The sequence below is a fragment of the Erpetoichthys calabaricus genome, chromosome 11, assembly GCF_900747795.2.
Source record: "Erpetoichthys calabaricus chromosome 11, fErpCal1.3, whole genome shotgun sequence".
Classification (NCBI taxonomy): domain Eukaryota; kingdom Metazoa; phylum Chordata; class Cladistia; order Polypteriformes; family Polypteridae; genus Erpetoichthys; species Erpetoichthys calabaricus.
The window spans coordinates 37100480-37121570 of NC_041404.2; the positions used below are offsets into that span (position 1 = coordinate 37100480).

The window sequence follows — 21091 nt, forward strand, 5'->3', positions numbered from 1 at the left end:
GAGTCCTGCATATTAGCAAAATACCCCATCTGAAACCATGTTGGCTGCTTGTTAATACTTGATGTGCTGCTCGATTATTTCCTTAATAATTGTTTCCATTAATTTATCTGTGATACACGTTAAGAATGTCGATGAGATCTCGTTAAGGTGTAACTTCTTTCTATTATGAGGTAGTATGTTGGCCAAGCTGGATTAAGATAAAGCTGAAACACTTTCTTAAAGGTGGTAGTCTTCGACACCCTCGTACTAGGGCAATAATTAATGTCATCTTTTACAGGAAGAGCACACGGCTAATAGGAAAACAGGAATTACACTATTACACTTCCATACCGCCTACATGAGGGTTTCTTGTTTTTTTCTGAGGTAATCTGACATATATTCTAAAAACTGTAATAAGAAAGAGGCAACAGCCGAACGGGAAGGAACAAATCCAAACAAGCAGAGGAAACAAGTGGCCGATGCCCTAAATGAAGAACGCTGTCCAGGATTGGAGACAATTACGTCTTATGCGCCTGCGTTAAATTAAAAGGAGATGCGGGAAATCCATATCTACGTAAACCCTCGTCCTACCCACCCAGCGAAAATGTCAAACTCAGGCATCAGTACGTATATTTGTACGGATCACTACAAGATCCAAACTTCATTCTTATTTAAATAAATAAATAAACCTTTTTCAAAGCGCCCACTTACAACAATGCATTTTGCAGAATGCCGTGCACGCGCTCTTCTGTGTCTCACCACCTGCAGTTTTAAACTGCGCGCGCTTACAGAACAAGAGCGCAGAGCCTCTGAAATTGCATCATTTGTTCAAGACACATTGGACAAGATATGAGCGATTGTTCACATATTTATTTATATGTATACATGTTTAACAACACTAAAACTGCTACGACTTATTCATATTATTACAATATTCGTTAAGCGCACAGTCTCTTCTGTATAGACGTCGCTCTTCCAGTAATGAACGGGTGATTAACACGTTCTGTTCCGAATTCAAAACTGGGTTCACTTGTTTCATCGTTATCAGCTTTTCGTTTCTTGTAAATATAATTCAGCATTAGTTTTGATGCATGCATTCTGTTATTCAAATAAAACCTAATGATTATTACTCTTATTATATACAACGTATTCGTGTACGTACAGTTTTATTAAGCTTTTCTTTGTGACATGTTTACCCTCAAAAACATTACAGACATGTGAATGAACTTGAAAAAAAAAATCTTTGAAAAAAATTATGGTACCAAACCAGACGAGTTACCTGATTAGAAGCATCTGTTAAATGACGCGGACGAATAAGAATTCTGTGTTATAAAAAATAAAAACGCAGCCCACGTGCTTAGTTAGTACCGCCCCTTTGGGCATCGTTACGCCCTCACCGGAGGTCAGCGCGAGATACGGGGCGTGGCCATGACTGGCGATGGCGGAAATGCGTCTCTGAGGTGCAGTTGAAGAGACGAAGCGAGAGCCGTCGGGCAGGTTGGCAAGATGTTTGTGTTAAGTTGTATGCTTGGGCAGTTGTGTCTTTTCAGAGTGTATCGGAGTGCCTTTTCTAAATCACTCCTTTTGTTTCCCTCTGTGTGAGGGCTGACAGTAAAGCAATGCGTTTGTGAATCGCCGGCGTCGAAGGCCTGATTTTGGGGACTGTGGGGGTGCAGTCTACAGTGGAGTTTGTAATGGTTGCATTTCGTACAGCAAAGACTCAGATTTTTGTTTTGCCCAAATGTACTTAAAAGTAATTTAAAAAAAAATCTGTTTTCAAAGTCTAAGAGCGAGTCGATATCGGAATATTTTGTACGATACATGTCCTCTCCGGATATATGCTTGGCAGAAGCAGCGAGATATTTTCAGTTACATCCCATCAACCTTTTTTTCCATACATTAACTAGCAAAACTGTCTGTTGTCATGTGGCGCCATTGCAAATTTACGTCAATAGTTTTAAATTTGAACAATTCTTTGGTAGCAGTATAATATCTTTACATGGCACCCGCACAACTCAGGACTGTAAATTATCAACAAACGGTAGTAATGTCGGTACAGAATATTACAGGAACACCGTTCCCTTTTGTTTATATTTGATTATTTTTTAAAACGATAACTGTATTGTCACAGTCATCATGCATCCTGGACAAGCCAGTTTCTCCTCCTCCGTTCTTGTCCATTAGAACTCGTGGCACTTGATTCAGGGCCAGTTCTTATATTCGGATCATAATTTAACAGCTGCTCACGTTGACAACTGCGTGATTATTTGTATTTAATGCATATATACGTTGCATGTATATACAATGTACACTCTGAAAATTGTCAGTGTGGTTGAACACACCATCTTGGGACTTGATTTGATAATGGTTTTGCAGACATTTGCAGAATGGGAGTGGATAAGCTGTTTAACCTGTAAGTGTATAAGAGTAATAATAACTCCTATGTGTACTGTAGGGCATATTGGTTTGGTTTGGTTTAGGTTTATTTGTCATATATAGGTTAACACAGGGTCAACATACAATGAAATGTGTATGACGAGAAAAACAAGTCACTCAGCCTAGATCCAATAAAGCTAAAAAAAAAAAAAAATTACAAGTTAAAAATAGACTAGCCATATAAAATAAAATGTGTACGTTTTAAAAGAAGTTATAGAGCAATATGAGTTGAATGAGCAGCAAGTACAAATGACAGTTGTTGCACAGATAATATTCCATAAAGTGCAAATGCATGTTCCATCAATATTCAGAGTGTGTGCAGGTACAGTTTTTGTGTGAGTAGTGCAATGTAGATGTAATGCAATGTAGGTGTAATGTAAGTGTTCAGGTGTTGCTGTTGAGGAGTCGAATGGCCTGGTAGTAAAAACTGTTCTTGAGTTTGGCTGCTCGGACTACAAGACTTATGTATCGTCTGCCAGACAGTAACAAGGAGAACAGCTGGTGTGATGGATGGCTGTGGTCCTTTATGATGCTGCTTGTCTTACACAAGCACCGATGGAGGTAAATGTCTTCAATGGCAGGGAGACTCTTGCCCGTGATGTGCTCTGCTGCCTTCACCACTCTCTGTAGTGATTTACGGCTGCTGGCAGAGCAGCTCCCATACCAGACAGTAATGCAGCCCGTCAGCAGACTTTTGACCACACTCCTGTAATAGTTTGAGGTGATGTTGGGCCAAACTTCCTCAGCCTCCTCAGGAAGTAGAGCCGCTGGCGAGCTTTCTTTACCACAATGTCTATATGAAGGGTCCACGAGAGATCCTCAGTGATGTTTACTCCAAGGAACTTGAAGCTGTTAACCTTTTCAACTTCTACGCCGCTGATGTAGATGGCCTGGTGTTCTCCGCCTTGCTGTTTCCGATAGTCCACGATCATCTCCTTGGTTTTGCTGACGGATATTAGGGAAGCTAAAAGGCAGTTAGAGAGAAACAAGGGGGCTCCACCCCCTGCTCACTTCGCTAGCCTACCCCCGGTGTTGGGTAACCCGAAATACATTGATGAATGTATAAGATATATTGGAGTGTAAAGGTGTAGATGACGAACAAAGGACGTATATTCATTAATCCTAATGAATGTTCACTAATAGTGGACTCATTACAGAATGCGTTGTCAGCTAATTGGCTTAATTGTTTAGCGGCCGTCTGTCGTTCCTTTCTTTGCCGTTTGTCTATTGACTCCGCTGTTTGAGAGGCGCGTTGTAGGCGCCTACATTCATTAATTGTATTCTGGTGGGCTCGCTTCTGTATGTCCGTAAGTTGAGATGTTTCGTTTTGGAGCCGTGACTCGTTTGGTTGCGTTGTTTGAGAAGCGCATTGTAGGCGCCTGCGTTCATTTGTTTTATCCAGGCGGGCTCGTTTTTGTAGCCCTATTAGTCGAGCTCTTTCTTTTTGGAGCCGTGCCTGCTTTGCGTGCGGCATTTCAGACGCGCGCTGTAGGCGCCTGCGTTCATTGATTCTATGTTCATTGTATTTGTCCATGCGGGCTCGCTTTTGTAGTTCCGTTAGTCGAGCTGTTTGGTTTTGGAGCTGAGACAGGTTTGCTTCCGCGGTTTCAGACACGCGTTGTAGGCGCCCACGTATCCGCGCATGCGCCCTCCGTACTATCTCGGGTTTGACTATGCTGTGTTTTGTGGACGTTTGGGGATTCCGTACTTTGTCTGGTTTGACTGTGGGGCGGGACACCGAAGTCTCTTCTGTTTGTGTTCTCTTTGAGTACTTATAGTATTGTATTACTGTAATGTGATTCACATATGCTGTGGAGTCCGGATCTTTGGGGCTTCTGTACTATCTCAGGTTGTTGCCTGCAGTGCTTTCGAAGCGCGTTGTAGGCGCTTGCACCTTCCGTACTGTGTCGGGTTTGACTGTGCTTTGTAGTGTGCACGTGTAGGGTTCTGTACTCTCTTGAGAGGGCTACATACAGTTGTCCATGTGTAAAGTGCTTAATATTGTATCACTGTAATGTGATTCACATATGTTGTTGAGTCCGGATCTGTGGGGTTTCTGTACTACCTTGTGTTTATGCTTGCGGTGTGTTAGAAGTGCGTGGACTATGCTGTGTAGTGTGGACGTTTAGTTCAGAAGCGCGTTGTAGGCGCCTGCGCCTTTCGTACTTTCCCACACCTTACGTACTATCTTTGTGGACCTGTGGGGCCTCCATAGCCTCTTCCGTTTGACTCTGGGGTGCAGCACAGAATCCTCTTTTTTGTGTGGCTGTGTCATTAGTCGTTAGCTATGGGCGCGTTGTTGCTTCATGTCTTATTTACGTTAGTTGAGCTCTTTCATTTTTGGGCCGTGACTCCTTCGTTCGCGGTGGATCGGACGTCGCTTGCAGTTTATGAGACGCGCGCTGTAGGCGCCTGCACACTATGTCTCATGGTCCCATCGTCGTGTACCTGTGTCCATGCCTTCCATTCTCGGTTAGTAATATGGATGCTGCAGACGAGGTGAAAGATCACCAAAGAGATTCCTGCAGTATTTTAGTTGTAAAAAAAACGGTCAAGGAGTAGGTGAAGTGTATCAGGAATAGTAAGGGGCAGTTAAAATATGCAGATAGTGAAACAGCAAATGATCTAAGTAGAGCTGTCTAAAGCAACATTTTTAGAATTGTTTCAATCCACCTTTTTCATCATATCAATTCTACAGCCTACATTATGAACGCAGTTTAGGTTTGTTCTGGCCACTAATAGTTGAGCCTTTTAGACTACCAAAGTGCATGGCTAGAGTAGCAGTTCTTTTATAGTCATATTTCTAAATTACGGAAACATTCAATAGTGTAACCCTGTAAACTGTTATGCTTAAATTAGGGGTGTGGCATTTGTTATTTTTCTAGAGATTAAAATGCTTTTTGTAGTCTGTCAAAATTTAGCAGATTAAGACAGGAGTGCAGTTATTTTTACCTGTGGACCAGTTTTAAAATGCGCTGTTCATTTAGGGACAGCAGATTGTTTTTTTGTGTTGCCACAGTCCATTACTTTTATTTTATTATGTGCAATTTTACAGTTATATTTAATCATTTACTATATAATGTAAGGCGCTATAATTTTTCAGTGCCTAATTCCAGAAACAATGGTTCCTCCATGTGCTCATAAACTTGGTCTATATAGTAGAGATTGAATTGTGAGATGGTGACTAAAGTGGAAGGTGATTTGATTTGGCTGATTTTTAACGAATGGAGTCTGTATGAATGAAGCAGTGTGATGAATTTTCAATGGATCATCTGGTCCAGATTTGTTGCAGTTGGTGAAACCAGTTCAGAATTCATATCTGCCTTTTTAAGATTATGACAGCAGGTGGATGGGAAGTGTTCAGCATAGGTCGTAATGCAATTTGCAATTAATTTAAATACATTTTATGAGTTGCGTTATATACCGTATTGAGTTTCAATATTCTTCTTAGTCTCACATCAAAGACTGAAATTTTGGTATCCTGATAACCCTAGCTGTAAACTTGGGTTTTTCATGAGTTTCCACACTTGAGAAAGTAACAGAAACTACTATGGAGGTATTGTGTGACTTGGAAATTGTAGAGAGAGAAGTGTTGGTTAGATTAAATAGGCTGAAATATAATAAATCCCCAGACCAGATAACATTTTTCCTTGAGAGTTTTCCAGGCCAGTTTATGCTTTACACTCAGAACGCGTACACGCACACATCATGGCTACCACACATTCCCAGTGTTCTTTTTATGCACCCTCTGAGAACAGCCTCAGACATTAACGCGACGCGTGCGCGAGTTGCAGCACCAGCAAAAATATTGGTGGCATGTATGTTTTGGTATGTGACATCAGCATCGGTGTTTACAATCAAGATGTGACAACAGGCTTGCAGCTCCAATAGGATCAATCTGCGTGTTTCAATGTTTGACAAATGGTTTGATCTGTTGAAGCAAATCATCAGACTTAAAATGCTGACATGCAAATGTCTTCATAATACTTTTCTTCATCCATTTCTCGCATAGGCAATACAAGTGTTGCATATTCCTCGTTGTAATGATGCAATACTTTTTTTTTTTTTTTTTTGAATTTATTAAAAGCCAGTAACATTCCATACAAGCCAGTCAGACTTGATAAAACCATGAGAAAGAGAGCAAGGCCAACAGCCAGTGTAGGAAAAAAATGGGGGAGAAAATCCTTTTCCCCAATTTAAGTGCTTATTCTACAGTGTTATTGATTAGATCCTGTCAGGTTTTAAAAAAAAGTTTTGAACAGATCCTCTAAGTGAGAATTTGATTTTTCTAGTTTCAATTAGTATATTACATCAGTTGCCTACTGACTTAAAAGAGGTGGGTTAGAATTCTTCCAGTTGAGCAAGATAAGTCTATGTGCCAATATGATGCAATACATCTAAAGGTATCACATACTGTCTTGACATTCCGTGTCGCTGTTATCTTTTTTTGCACCTTCGCAACAGCATCAGAATGCAAATAATGTTTATGTTTAACATCTTTCTTCCCTCAACTCGCAACACCGCGAAACCAGACGTTGTTTTCTTCCTGTGATGATGTCTCATACTGACACCTGGTGGAATCTTCCAGGTTTACTAAAAGTACATGGACAAGTATAGACACTACACTGCTTGTGTAGCACTAGTGTCCTTAAACTCATGCGTTGTGTAGCATTAAGTATATCCCCGGCTTAAGGCGGTTACTATGGCAGAAAAAGAACCCTTTACATATACAGTTGTGCTTGAAAGTTTGTGAACCCTTTAGAATTTTCTATATTTCTGCATAAATATGACCTAAAACATCAGATTTTCACTCAAGTCCTAAAAGTACAGTAGATAGAGAAACCAGTTAAACAAATGAGACAAAAATATTATACTTGGTCATTTATTTATTAAGGAAAATGATCGAATATTACATATTTGTGAGTGTCAAAAGTATGTGAACCTTTGCTTTCAGTATGTGGTGTGACCCCCCCTTTACAGCAATAACTGCAACTAAACGTTTCCGGTAACTGTTGATTAGTCCTGCACACCGGCTTGGAGGAATTTTAGCCCATTCCTCCATACAGAATGTCTTCAACTCTGGATGTTGGTGGGTTTCCTCACATTAACTGCTCGCTTCAGGTCCATCCACAACATTTTGATTGGATTAAGGTCAGGACTTTGACTTGGCCATTGCAAAACATTAACTTTATTCTTCTTTAACCATTGTTTGGTAGAACGACTTGTGTGCTTAGGGTCATTGTCTTGCTGCATGACCCATCTTCTCTTGAGGTTCATCATGGACAGATGTCCTGAAATTTTCCTTTAGAATTCTCTGATATATTTCAGAATTCATTGTTCCATCAATGAAGGCAAGCCGTCCTGGCCCAGATGCAGCAAAACAGGCCCAAACCATGATACTACCACCACCATGTTTCACAGATGGGATAAGGTTCTTATGCTGGAATGCAGTGTTTTCCTTTCTCCAAACATAACGCTTTTCATTTAAACCAAAAAGTTCAATTTTGGTCACATCCGTCCACAAAACATTCTTCCAATAGCCTTCTGGTTTGTCCACGTGATCTTTAGCAAACTGCAGACGAGCAGCAATGTTTTTTTGGGGAGCCGTGGCTTTCTCCTTGCAACCCTGCCATGCACACCATTGTTGTTCAGTGCTCTCCTGATGGTGGACTCATGAACATGAACATTAGCCAATGTGACAGAGGCCTTCAGTTGCTTAGAAGTCAACCTGGGGTCCTTTGTGACCTCGCCGACTATTACACGCCTTGCTCTTGGAGTGATCTTTGTTGGTCAACCACTCCTGGGTAGGGTTACAGTGGTCTTGAATTTCCTCCATTTGTACAGAATCTGTCTGACTGTGGATTGGTGGAGTCCAAACCACCATCTACCCAAAGCACCATGATGTTCCAACAATGGTGGATGGATTAAAAGCCAGAAGTCTGTATGACCATCAGCATCAAGTGACTCCGTGAAAAACACGAACTACGAAGAGGACTATTTCATTTATGTTAGGTAGAATGTCCAAAGGGGACTGGGCGGTCTCGTGGCCTGGAACCCCTACAGATTTTATTTTTTTCTCCAGCCTTCTGGAGTTTTTTTTTGTTTTTTCTGTCCACCCTGGCCATCGGACCTTACTCCTTCTTATGTTAATTAATGTTGTCTTATTTTAATTTCTTATTTTGTCTTTTATTTTTCTTCTCTTCATTATGTAAAGCACTTTGAGCTACTTTTTGTATGAAAATGTGCTATATAAATAAATGTTGTTGTAGAGATGGTTTTGTAACCTTTTCCAGCCTGATGAGCATCAACAACTCTTTTTCTGAGGTCCTCAGAAATCTCCTTTGTTCGTGCCATGATACACTTCCACAAACGTGTTGTGAAGAGCAGACTTTGGTAGATCCTGTTCTTTAAATAACACAGGGTGCCCACTCACACCTGATTGTCATCCCATTGATTGAAAACACCTGACTCTAATTTCACCTTCAAACTAACTGCTAATCCTAGAGGTTCACATACTTTTGCCACTCACAAACATGTAATATTCAATCGTTTTCCTCAATAAATAAATGACCAAGTATAATCTTTTTGTCACATTTGTTTAACTGGTTTCTCTTTTGTCTACTTTGAGGACTTGAGTGAAAATCTGATGATGTTTTAGGTCATATTTATACAGAAATATAGAAAATTCTAAAGGGTTCACAAACTTTCAAGCACAACTGTAGTTGTAGGAATTCACTGCACAACAGGGAAATTCCTAAGGACTGTAAAATGGAAAATATTATCTCATTATATTAAAAGGGTGATTGGGCAGGTCCAAGTAACAAAAGGCCAGCAAGCTTAATGTACATCAAAGGAAAATTAATGGAAGAAATTATTAAGGAGAAGATAGAGCAATACATGACAAGAATAGGAGTGTTAGTGAATAGTCAGTATGGGTTCAGACAAGGTAGGCCATGTTTCACTAGCATGCTGGAATTCTATGAACAAGCAACAAAACCATATGATCAGAGTGGTGGATATAATATTTTTTGTCTTGACTTTCAGAAAGCATTGACATGAAACCAAAACAAGTGAGAGTTCTGAGTGTAGTGTGTAGATGGGTGCAGAATTAGTTGAAACACAGGAAGAATAGGGTTATGGTGCGGGTAACCTTATCATAATTGGGTGATGTTAAGAGTGGTGTTCCTCAGGGGTCAGTGCTTGGGTCGCTTGTATATTTAATATATACTCTATAAATGTTTTGGATAATAATCTATGCTGCAAGCTGGTTAACCAATCTAGGTGAATAAACTAATAATCCAGAATGTGTTGAATCGTGACCAGCATAGAAGCTTGGGCAGATTTTTAGCAGATGAAATATAATGTAAGTAAATGTAAAGTATTACACTTAGGAAGTACAAAGATTTAATAACACAATGGAAGGTGTGAAACTTGAAAGTACATCTTACAAGAAGGACCTAAGAGTTGTAGTGGACTTGTTACTCTCAACCTCCAGGCAATGTTCAGAAGCCATTAAGAAGGCAAACAGAATGTCAGGTTTTATAGCATAATGCATAGAGTACAAGTATAAGGATGTTATGCTTAAGCTTCATAATGTACTGTTTAGGCCTCATTTGGAGTACTGGGTGTAGTTTTTGTCAAAACAAAAGTAGACATGGAAGTGCTATATAAAGTTCAGAGAAGAGTGACTAGAATGATTCCAGGACTGCTGGGATTAGTTATGATGAAAGAGTAAAGGAGTTGAACCTTTTCAGTTTAGGCAAAAGGAGATAAAGAGATGACATGATTGATATTGAATTAGGAATTAGTGCAGTGGATCGAGGCAGTTACTTTAAAATGATTTGGAAAAAGAACACAGGGGCACAGTTGGAAACTTGTTCAGGATAAATTTCTCACAAATGTTAGGAAGTTTTTTTTTCTCACACAGAGAACCATAGACATATGGAATAAGTTACCAAGCAGTGTGGTAGACAGCAGGACTGTAGGGGCCATCCTAACTCGATTTGATGTTAATTTGGAAGAAGTAAATGGATAGGACTGGTGAGATTTGTTAGGCTGAATGGCTTGAATGTTTTCATCAAAAAATTTCAAATGTTCTAATATATGATTTCATAACTTGATTTTAAAAGAATGTGTCTCAGGTGAATAATAGCAGTGGTTGATTAGCACTACTGCCTTACTAATTCAGCATTCTGCCTTCAAATCCATTCCCTAATCCGCTGTCTGCATGGGGTTCTCCCAGGTGAAGTGTTTTTATCGTAGTATTTTGTTGTCCTCAAACACATCCAAGTGGCGATTCTAAATTGGTCCAATGTAGGTATGTTGTGTGCATGAATTGCGTAAAGCTGGATTAAAAATGTCACGATTGTACATTATTTGGGTCTTATTTACTGTTGGCCCATTGTGTTTCTGTAATCTGGCACCTGTTTCCCCCCCATAGCCTGCAACCATTTCAGAACATTACATTTTTAAGGCATATAGTGGAACCTCGGTTCACGAACGCCTCGGTACACGTACAAATCGGTTTACGACCAAAAAGTTCACCAAACTTTTGCCTTGGTAAACGAACAAGCCAGTTTCCCTTTCGTTTTGTACATGTTCAGTCGCTCCCTGTGCATTTCCTGTGCAGGAGCAAGAGAGAGAGAGCGAGAGAGCGTGACACACACACACACAGGCAGCGCAAGAGAGAGCTGGACGCATTAAGGTAGGAAGGCAGTTAAAGAATGCACTGGGCTTGATTTTGTTTTCACTTCTGTTTACAGCGATTGGTTTGTAGCGTGCATTGTTGCAATGTTACTTTTCTTGGTGGTTTATTAAATTACGGATTTTTTCAAATGTTAATTTTTTTCCCTGTGCTTAAAACTCATTAAAAAAAAGTGTTTTTAGCCAGTGGTTGGTAGCGCTATAGCGCGAACTATTGCAGTGTTAGTTTTCTCTGTTGTTCAAGGTTTTCTCAGTGTTATTCAATGTTTTTACATTTAGTTTACTATTACGCTGTGCATTCTATGGTTTAATTAACTAAATTTGTGCTTAAAAACTTAAAAAAATATATATATATATTTACATACAGTTCATATGGTCTGGTAACAGATTAATTGTATTTACATACAATCCTATGGGGGAAATTGCTTCGGTTCACTTCCAAATCGGTTTACGACCAGGGTTTTGGAACGAATTATGGTCGTGAACCGAGGTTCCACTGTAACGTAAAACAGTATAATCAGGTTACTGTGAGTTAGACAGTTGTATTGAGTCTGAGTGTTTATTTAAAAAAAATATATTGCGACTACCTAGTTCACCTAAATGGTTCCACTGTAGAACTGTAGTAATACCCCCTTGTGTGTTGCTTCAATCCCACTTTAATTCTCAGCAGAGGAATTTTCTGTATGGATTTTAAACAGTATGTTTTCTTTTAGTCTGATAGGATTTTTTTCACCAATGGCAATTTTCCTGTCACAGTCTGAATATGTTAGTTTGGTTGTCAAATCTAAATAGATCCTGTGTGAGTATGGGAATTTGTGTGAGTGTACCCTGTGATGGACTGCTACTCCCTCCAGGACTGGGTCTCCTGTTTTTGCCAGGGGAGACAGCAACTTCCTGTGACCATGGATTGTCAAAATTGATGAAATTGCTTATTGAGTTGGGTAATTGTACACTTTTATTTAGCGACTAACATCTTATTATATTCTCTAATTCCAATTGTGGAATTGCTTGTAAAATTCTGAAAAGAGTAGGTTAACAAATGGTACTTTATTTTTTGGTGTGTTTACTATATTATCTAGTTATTGTTATGATTAATGATTTGGACAATCTCTCATGTTTCTAATTGTCATAACAAATAATTAATATGTGCTTTTCTCGCTTAGGTTTGATCTGCTTGTGGAGGGCTGGAGTCCAGCTCAGAACTTTTTTTTTCTCCCCCACCCCCCCCTCCACACTTTTTTTTTTTGAGGGGGGTATAGGGGAGAGTGACTCTCTCCTAGCAGTTTGCAATGATGGGCCCTCGGAGGAAATTAAGCAAGTCCCGATATTTGGGGGAAGTAGGAGGAGGAGGTTTGGATGATCCACTGAAACAGAAAGAACCAAGGGATTATATAAATGAACTGTCTCATGAAGTGCTTTGCCATATCTTTAGGTAGGTTGTTCTGTCTTTAATATTAGATCTAGTAAACACTAACCTTTACCAGCTTAAAAAATAATGCAATTTTGGTGGCTATTTGTGTTTTTCATACAAAATAACATTTCTTTTTCAGAACTAATATAGTACTGAATCATTTGAAGTGATGGTGTTGTTTTTGTCTTGAAGACATATTTAAAGATATATACTACTAGTATATTTGGCTCCATCTGCATAAACATGGGTGCCAATTCTCATAAACATTACAGGAGCAAAAAATTACAGGCTACAACTTGAAAAGTAATCCAACAGTAACAACAAAATAAACTTGAGTTAAAACTCCGAAAGTTCCATCCTCTGTTGTTCACCATCACCAGTGATCACACTTTTCACATTCAGTTTTGGTACGCTGAAAAACTTCTCTATAATTGGATTTTCCCTGGAAAAACTCGGTTAACAGTGTCATGCATTGATTGCATGGTGATAACTGTGTTCTTTGCATATTTAGACAAGGATACAGTAAATGGGAGTTGTGTATAAATTTTCATTGTACTTTGATTTCATTGAATTTTTGTAATTATATTAGTTTAGTCATTTTATTCCATCCATCCATCCATTATCCAACCCGCTGAATCCGAACACAGGGTCACGGGGGTCTGCTGGAGCCAATCCCAGCCAACACAGGGCACAAGGCAGGAACCAATCCTGGGCAGGGTGCCAACCCACCGCAGGACACACACAAACACACCAAGCCTACACCAGGGCCAATTTAGAATTGCCAATCCACCTAACCTGCATGTCTTTGGACTGTAGGAGGAAACCGGAGCACCCGGAGGAAACCCACGCAGACACGGGGAGAACATGCAAACTCCACGCAGGGAGGACCCGGGAAGTGAACCCAGGTCTCCTAACTGCGAGGCAGCAGCGCTACCACTCCGCCACCGTGCCGCCCTCATTTTATTCCAGGGGCCTAAATTGGTTTCATATGCTTAAGGGGCTACATGGTAAGATTATGATTATGATTATGTTGTCACTAAGGCTGGGTATCGGCACTGATTTCCCAATTCAATTCCAGTTATCTTGACTGAATTAGCATGCATTGATATATTTGAAGTGGTGGCTTTTTTTTTTTTTTTTTTTGAAGTTACTTAACTTGCAGGGAGAACTAGGGGATTGGTGGCAGGGTTGGCACTCCAGCAACTCCAGAATATTGATATAATGTGACAAATTTCATTAACACTTTATTTGAACAGTGTCTGCATAGTGACTTCATAATATATTCATAAAGCATGGAATGACATTTAAGATGAAATACTTGATTATTAATGAACAGATAACATCAGTATTTAGAAGATGTGAAAGAAAATATATATATATATATTTTTTTTTTTAAAAAAAAGCATTCAAAATCCTTATATATAATTTGATAGTATCCGTATGTATGGTGTTCGCGTCAATACTCCGTATGTATGACGATGTATGGTGTTCGCTTCAATACCCCGTTTGTATGGTGTTCGCGTCAATACCTCCACTCAATACAAGTTAGAACCATGCAATGGGACTCTGCCTCTGTAGTTAGAACATAACGTGGCAAACGCGGACGCAGTATTGCATGATTGGCTAAGAATGTTAGAATGTTACAGTGACGCCGCTGGATGGCCGAGTATAGTAAGTCGGTGTTGGTTCGAGCAGATAACAGTAAGTTCAGTTGGTTTTTGGAATGTTGGTTTGGTGGGACGTACTTTCCAGGATTAACATCGTCGAATGACTTAAACCCTTCCACAGCTCCAGAACCGTAAGTAATTTAGAACGTATCACCATTTGCTTGGTATGTCGAAATCTATCTTTGGGCAGTTCGGTTTTTGCATCTGTCCTTCTGACATCTATTGGCAAACTGAGTAATGACGGCTGGGTATTAACAACGGTCATTGTTTAAATTTTAGCCAATCTCAGATCTAATATGACCACGCCAACATAATTATTACTCCGACTCTGATTAGAGTCGTAAAATTTGGTTTGTTTTGAAAATTTGTTTGCCGGAAAAAATCAAATGAGGTGTGCTGAAGAGATGAGTTCACGTCTCGCAGCCCCGTTTAAACCGAAAGCTCTTCATTACATCGGCCGAAAAAGTCTATTTTAAGCACAAATCAGTGCCATGATAACAAAATCATTTCAAGGACTTAAAAAAAACAAATATTTTTTTGCAAAGAAAGTATGGATTTCACAAACGTAGAATTTGTTGATCGGGCTCCCAGTCGCTATGTTTCTTTGCCAAGAGATGGCGGAAGTGTCCAAGTATGAGAAGGCCGACCATAGACATAGAATTACTAAACGCCGCATGACCAGCACCATCGTACGTCAATGTCGCCGCCACATTGCGAGTGGCATTGCTGTGGAGTGAAGTAATGGATAAAGATGCCTCACGTATGTGCTGCTTGGGATTGTACAAACCGCTGTACGCTCCAAACCAGGTCCCGGGGGATTACATTTCATAGGTGAGGCTGAACAATTCTTTTGGTTATATTTCGCCATTAGAAAATCCCATTTTATAATTTTAGCACTCAAGGTCACCTTATAATAAAATTAAACAACATTAGTAAAATTAAAACAAGAGAATGATAAATCAAACATCAATAATTAGCAAACAAACAAAGATAACTGCCAGTAACAGTGCAAAACTCACAATTGGTATGCCAGTTTGAAAAGAAAAGTTTTGAGGGCAATTTTAAAATGTGTTATTGAATCGAGCTGACATATATGAGCCGGAAGAGAATTCCCGAGTTCAGGAGCACTGAGAGATGCTCGAGCTCCCATAGAAGAGAGTCTGACATGTGGTACAGAAAGTAGAGCTGCAGGTGAGGATCTGAGTGAGCAAGAGGGGTGTCAGTCTGTAGGAGATCAGTGAGGTTGTGGAGAGCTTTAAATGTTAAGAGTGGTATTTTGTATTGTATTCTGTAGTTAACAGGGAGCCCGTGAAGCTGAGAGAGAATCGGTGTAATATGCTCAGTGGATTTAGAACAGCAGGTTATTATCCTGGCAGCAGAATTTTGAAGAAGTTGTAAGCGATGGATAAGTTTTTGTGGGATGCCAGATAGAATAGCCGTACAGTAATCTATACGTGAGGTGACTCGGGCATTAATTAATACTTCAGTACTGTGTTGTATAAGAACAGGATGAAGTCTAGAAATGTTTCGTAGATGGAAGAAGGCAGTCTGCGAAATGTTACTTATATGGGAGGAATTATTTAAGGTATTATTTAATAATTGCCTTTATTAGTGTATAAATGGATATAAATAATTACATTTAAACGATTTGCCAAAATCTTTTGTATGTAAACGATACTGTTTTAAACGTTGTTTTTTCATCAGAAAACCCAGTTTCCACGTCTATGTGTATTAGTTTAAATGGCACTTTTACCACTCGCAATAGGGCGCTGACGTATCGCGTCGACTGGGCAACACAGTGAATGTGGCGTCTATCTATATATGTCTATGATTTGTTCACTTTCCGACGTAGTGTAAATAAAGTAAATTCATCTCACTGTAGTGCGTATTCCGTACGTAATACCATGTAACACATTATAATTCTCCTGCTTTACGCGAATATACCCATGCCACTGAAAAAAAGACGTACAATTCCATGGTCCACTTCAGATGCCAGAGAAAAGTCTATTTTAAGGGCGTTTCAAACGCCACAGCAGACACAATCCAAAGTGGACGAACTTACAATAAAATGTGAATCAGAAAACTGTTTGTTCTATTTCTATGTTCTGTTTCTTTCATTTGGGAAATTCACCAGTTATAGATTCCCGGGCAACGGCAGGTACTCCTGCTAGTTTACCATAATTTAACTAACATATGTATCGCCATGTCAGAGCCATACATGGAGGGAACTCATTATTTTAATACAATGTGATGGTATCTACTTTGTAAATATCTATATCATCTTGCGAATAATAATATAAAATAAGTATTGCTTCTTAAAAAAGAAGTGTTATTCAATAACCTATTCGTGTGTTATGAATCTCCATGTAGACACCCTTCAGCTAAACTGTTAGACAAATTTATTCCCCCATTGGATATTAAAAATAATCTTGAATTAGTCTAAATAAGCGATACAGCTGGACGACTCATGGCTTTCTATAATTCTTCAGTTGTTCACTTGTAGTAGTCCTGTTAATCAGTCTCGAAAATGTGTCCTGACAGTCCTCGGACAAAAAGCAAGCATTTGAAAACTAGGATCAAGAGCTGATGCTTGTTGACAGCAGAATTGAATGAATGTAACAGAAAAGAAAAAGAAGTGGCAATCATGACTGATAATGCCGCTGTTATGAAGCTACTACAAGTTGGCTGCTTTGAGCACACGCTCACTTTTGTATGGCATGCTGCTCAGAAAATTCCAGCAATTTCCTGCTTTCTTTGCAGGGTGAGAATCATTGCAAACGTTTTTTCATGGTAGCACTACACCTAGCCTCCTGCTTAAAGAGAAGCAAATTTTATTGGACTTGCCAACACAAAAACTTGTGGTTGATGCAGTCACACAATGGAATAGTGCATTGGAAATGCTAGAAAGTGTTTTGAGACAACAGCGATTCTTCTCAGCTGCTCTGCATATAGGCTGCGAAGTTGCTCCTGGTGTGACTGGCATGGAGTGTATTTGTCTGCAATACATCCGCCACAGGTGCCCAGTTGTTTTTAATGTGTGATTGTCACATAGGAAACTGCTGCACTGGATGTTCAGCTGACTACACTTCTGAATTTAGTGTCAAAGACTCTGATTTCGGTTAAAGAGGACACACCATTTTATGTGAGGTTTTAAAGTGTTTTTTCTGCAGAAAGCCTTAACAGGTGCATTAGCATCGTCTACTGGATCAATTGGCAAAAAATGAAGATAGTCAAAAATCTACATATAGTAATTGAGCGAGCAAGATAGAGATTCACAAGATTGATCTTGAGACTTTAAAAATCGATAAATCATTTAAACGAAAAATAACAATTAATTGGAAAAATGTATATATTTACTCAGGCCTATTTGTCACCATCACTGTAATTACCTTTTGGACTGGTGAGTTAAATACCCGGTCAAATACTTGTTTATACTGCTCTTAAATAGAAAGTTTTTTTTTCACTAATTTGACAAAGATTTGATATTTTTAGAGACATGTCAATTGCCATGTATTTGTTATTGTGCTATGATTGTATTGATGGCTTTTCATCCCCATTCCAGTAGCATTTATTTACAGTATATCATATGCCAAATGTTTGTCAAATCTTCTGCCGTACACCTCCTTAAACAATACAGTCTTACATTTCACTCCTTGAGAACAGTAAGAATCCGATGTCGTCTTTATTTATAATACTTCATAATACATTTAACGAAAAATCGTATTAAATGTTTACAGTTTTCTTGCATTGTTGTGACAGACAGATTTGTATTTTATTTTACATACCTTGGATTTTTCTCAAATATTACCAGTCTTATTTCCAACCATATTAAAGAACTAAAACTTTGAGATGTTACAAATATTTTGAGGAATGTACTACATTAATTAACTTGTGTTTTAGACAAATTAGTTGAGGAATTTTGTGTAAGTGTCCTCTGCAATGGACTGTTGTTCTGTTCACAGTTTGTTCCTGAATTGTACCCAGTGCTGCAGGGATTGGCTTTGGCCTCTATTACCCCTAATGGAATTAATTATGGTGTTATGTATAAGTTAATACTGGAAATGATATGAAACCTAGGTTACTTTAGGCTGAATCTGTCAGTGTTCTGAATTCTGGCCTTATGTGCAAAAGTAATGCAGTTTTTGTTATTTACTATACAACAATACACAAAAACAACCAAAATTAAGACAAAATATATAGCAGTCCAACAAAGTAAATTTCTCTATTGTGGTTGCTTAAGAGTATGAATCTAAATTTGTTGTGTATTCTTGGCAATTTTTTTTAACAAGCTTTCATATGCCGTACGGTAGGGTTGGTCGGAATAATATTGTTTGAAGTGGTAGCAGCAGTGTTGTTAAGCACAGTCTTATTTGGAGAAGCCAATGAGAAATGTTTGTACTATGCCAAGGCACACCTGATTCATCTCATTGATTTCCAATGTTTTAAAGCAGCACCTATGATTGAGATATCTTGCTAGTGACTCTGTAACTATCAATAGGTTTTGTTAATGATCAAGAACAGTATAAGTGACAAAAATCAGATGAAGACGCAGACCTGCCCCCAGGATCTGAGTCCAAAATTGTAGAGTTAATCACCTGATGCAGCTGCAGTTCACTTGTGTGAACAAGAAACTGATTTGTAAGGCATGTTGAAAACCGGAGGCAGTTAAAATTAATTCAACAACCAACTTATGTAGTCATGTTTGTGTTAACTGTTACAAAGAATATGAAAGCCTTTGAGTTTTCTACCCCATGAAGAACCCCATTTTCACTATACAGAAACTTACTCAGCCAACCTTAGCCACAACATTTTAAAAGGAAAGACACTCTTACCACTTACAAAAGATAAGGTACCAATTGAAGTTACCAAGGAGGATGGATTCAGAAACTTCTGAATATTTTAATGCAGGCAGAAATGTTGTAATCTGTAACTGTGGTGTTCTTAAACCAGAGTCAGTCAACAGACTTGTGTTCTTAGCACATAGTCTATGAGGGACATGTGTGTAATGTCATGTAGAAAAAAAATCACTGCAAGCGCCCATATCCGGCTACAATACAGCTATTGAATGTAGTCAGAACATTTATCAATTCAGATTAAAAAATGATTTACTCGTGTGCATTTCTTACTATTTACAGTATATTTCAGACCTATCAACTTTGTTTACATTGATGTTCTTCTAATGCACAAGCCCTTAAGATTATTTAATAGTTGTTATTGCTTATTATATTTGTTGATGCGACATTTTAGAAATGTATGCAAAAGTTTGATATGCAAACTAAGATGTGAAGTTTGAATTGCATATTATTTGCACTATGCAACATTTAAACTGCATCAGTATATATATTTTTTAAATATTAAGAAAGGCTTACTGAGGGCTTTTTTACAGTAAAAGATGACATTTGTTTAGTGGAAAGCTATCATCAAAATGCCAGGGGATAGTGGTCTGTTATAAACTGCCTGTCTACAGAATTGAATATTTTGTTGTTTACTGAATTCTTTTATCTCCTTCCAGGTATCTGCCACTTCAGGATATAATGTGCATGGAATGCCTTTCCAAAAAGCTTCGTGAGGCAGTAACTTTATATCTGCGAGTTGCCAAGGTAGTGGATTTGTGTGCAGGACGTTGGTGGGAGTATATGCCTTCAGGTAGGCAATGTCATTTAGTCATTGAGGTTTAAAACACCCCAGTTAACAGACATGCCTTATGGTTCACTTCTCAGTCTCTTTCCCCATCCTAACCTATGGTTACATGTTGAGTTCAAGTGCCTGAAAATAGGTTCCCAGGCAGGGTTGCTGGACTTTCTCTGTATTACAAGATGAGAACCTCAGAGTAGAAATGCTCAAGTCAAGGTGACCCAGTGGAAAATGTTTGTATTTGAGATGCCCCTTATGGGTGGTGTGCAAAGAGTGGCCTAGTGGGATAAGGTACACAGAGGACATGCTGGAAGGAATACATCTCTTTATTACGGTAATATTTATTTACTCTACAAAATGGGATGGTAAAAGTTGCTGGGGATTGGAAGGATTGGCTTTGTTGCTCCGCACGTTGCTAGTCAGTGCATTTACTTGCACACACATAAACGGGATAAGGTGAGTAACCCAGTTAAGACAGAAACCTGGTTTCTTAAAGGCCCACATTTACAACGTACATGTACATGTAATTTTGTGTAGTTCTTCTCTGGCAAAAATCTCCAGTGCTGTTAAACTTTACAAATGAAAGTTAAACATCATCAATGGCCGGAAATCCATCATAAAAGAAGCGTGAAGCCTGTAATAATTTTTTTTGTGTTTTATAAATGTTTAATTATACTTTATTAATATGGTTCTGTTACTGGACTGCACCCAGCACACTCTTTTGTCTTTGGCTGTGAAATTGAGTCCTGTGAAGGTGCAGTACACCTTGCTTTACACCCAGTGCTGCTGCAATAATAACAATACTGATACTTTTATTTCAATAAAATAAGATAGGAGTTTGGTCACTCGTTACTTTAAAACTACTTAATGCACTTTACTTTTAACATGTTATCCTATACTGCTTCTGTGATTTTGCTGCTAAGTTTGACACTGTATTTCCAGTTCATTAATATAAATTTGTCAATTTCTGAAATATTCAGGTAGATTATTTCAGCCAGCAGAAGGAACAATTTCATTACCTAAGGATTTGTCGCAGGAAATTTATCTTGTGAACAGTTTACACGTGGTGTGTGTGAAGCAAATACATGCACAGGCTGACAAAGTGCAGTGGACATGCGCAGACTACAAAATCCTTAACTGTAACCCAGTTAAGTGTTTACATGGCCATATGAATGGGTTAATTGCAATTAATCTACCACTGTTAAAAACATTTCTCAAAGACAGATAACCTGGTTTCTCAAACCTGGATAAGGGCTTGCAT

The 21091-nt window shown here is 38.8% G+C and overlaps 1 protein-coding gene across 1 annotated transcript in view; it reads left to right on the forward strand.

Moving 5' to 3' along the window:
* The first annotated feature begins 1388 nt into the window (after window positions 1-1388).
* Window positions 1389-21091, forward strand: part of fbxo38 (F-box protein 38) — a 68862-nt gene continuing 49159 nt past the window's right edge. The window contains exons 1-3 of the mRNA XM_028812945.2: window positions 1389-1476; window positions 12282-12550; window positions 19709-19842. Of these exons, the coding sequence (XP_028668778.1) occupies window positions 12408-12550; window positions 19709-19842 (277 nt within the window). The 5' untranslated portion in view covers window positions 1389-1476; window positions 12282-12407. The remainder of the gene's footprint in view (window positions 1477-12281; window positions 12551-19708; window positions 19843-21091) is intronic.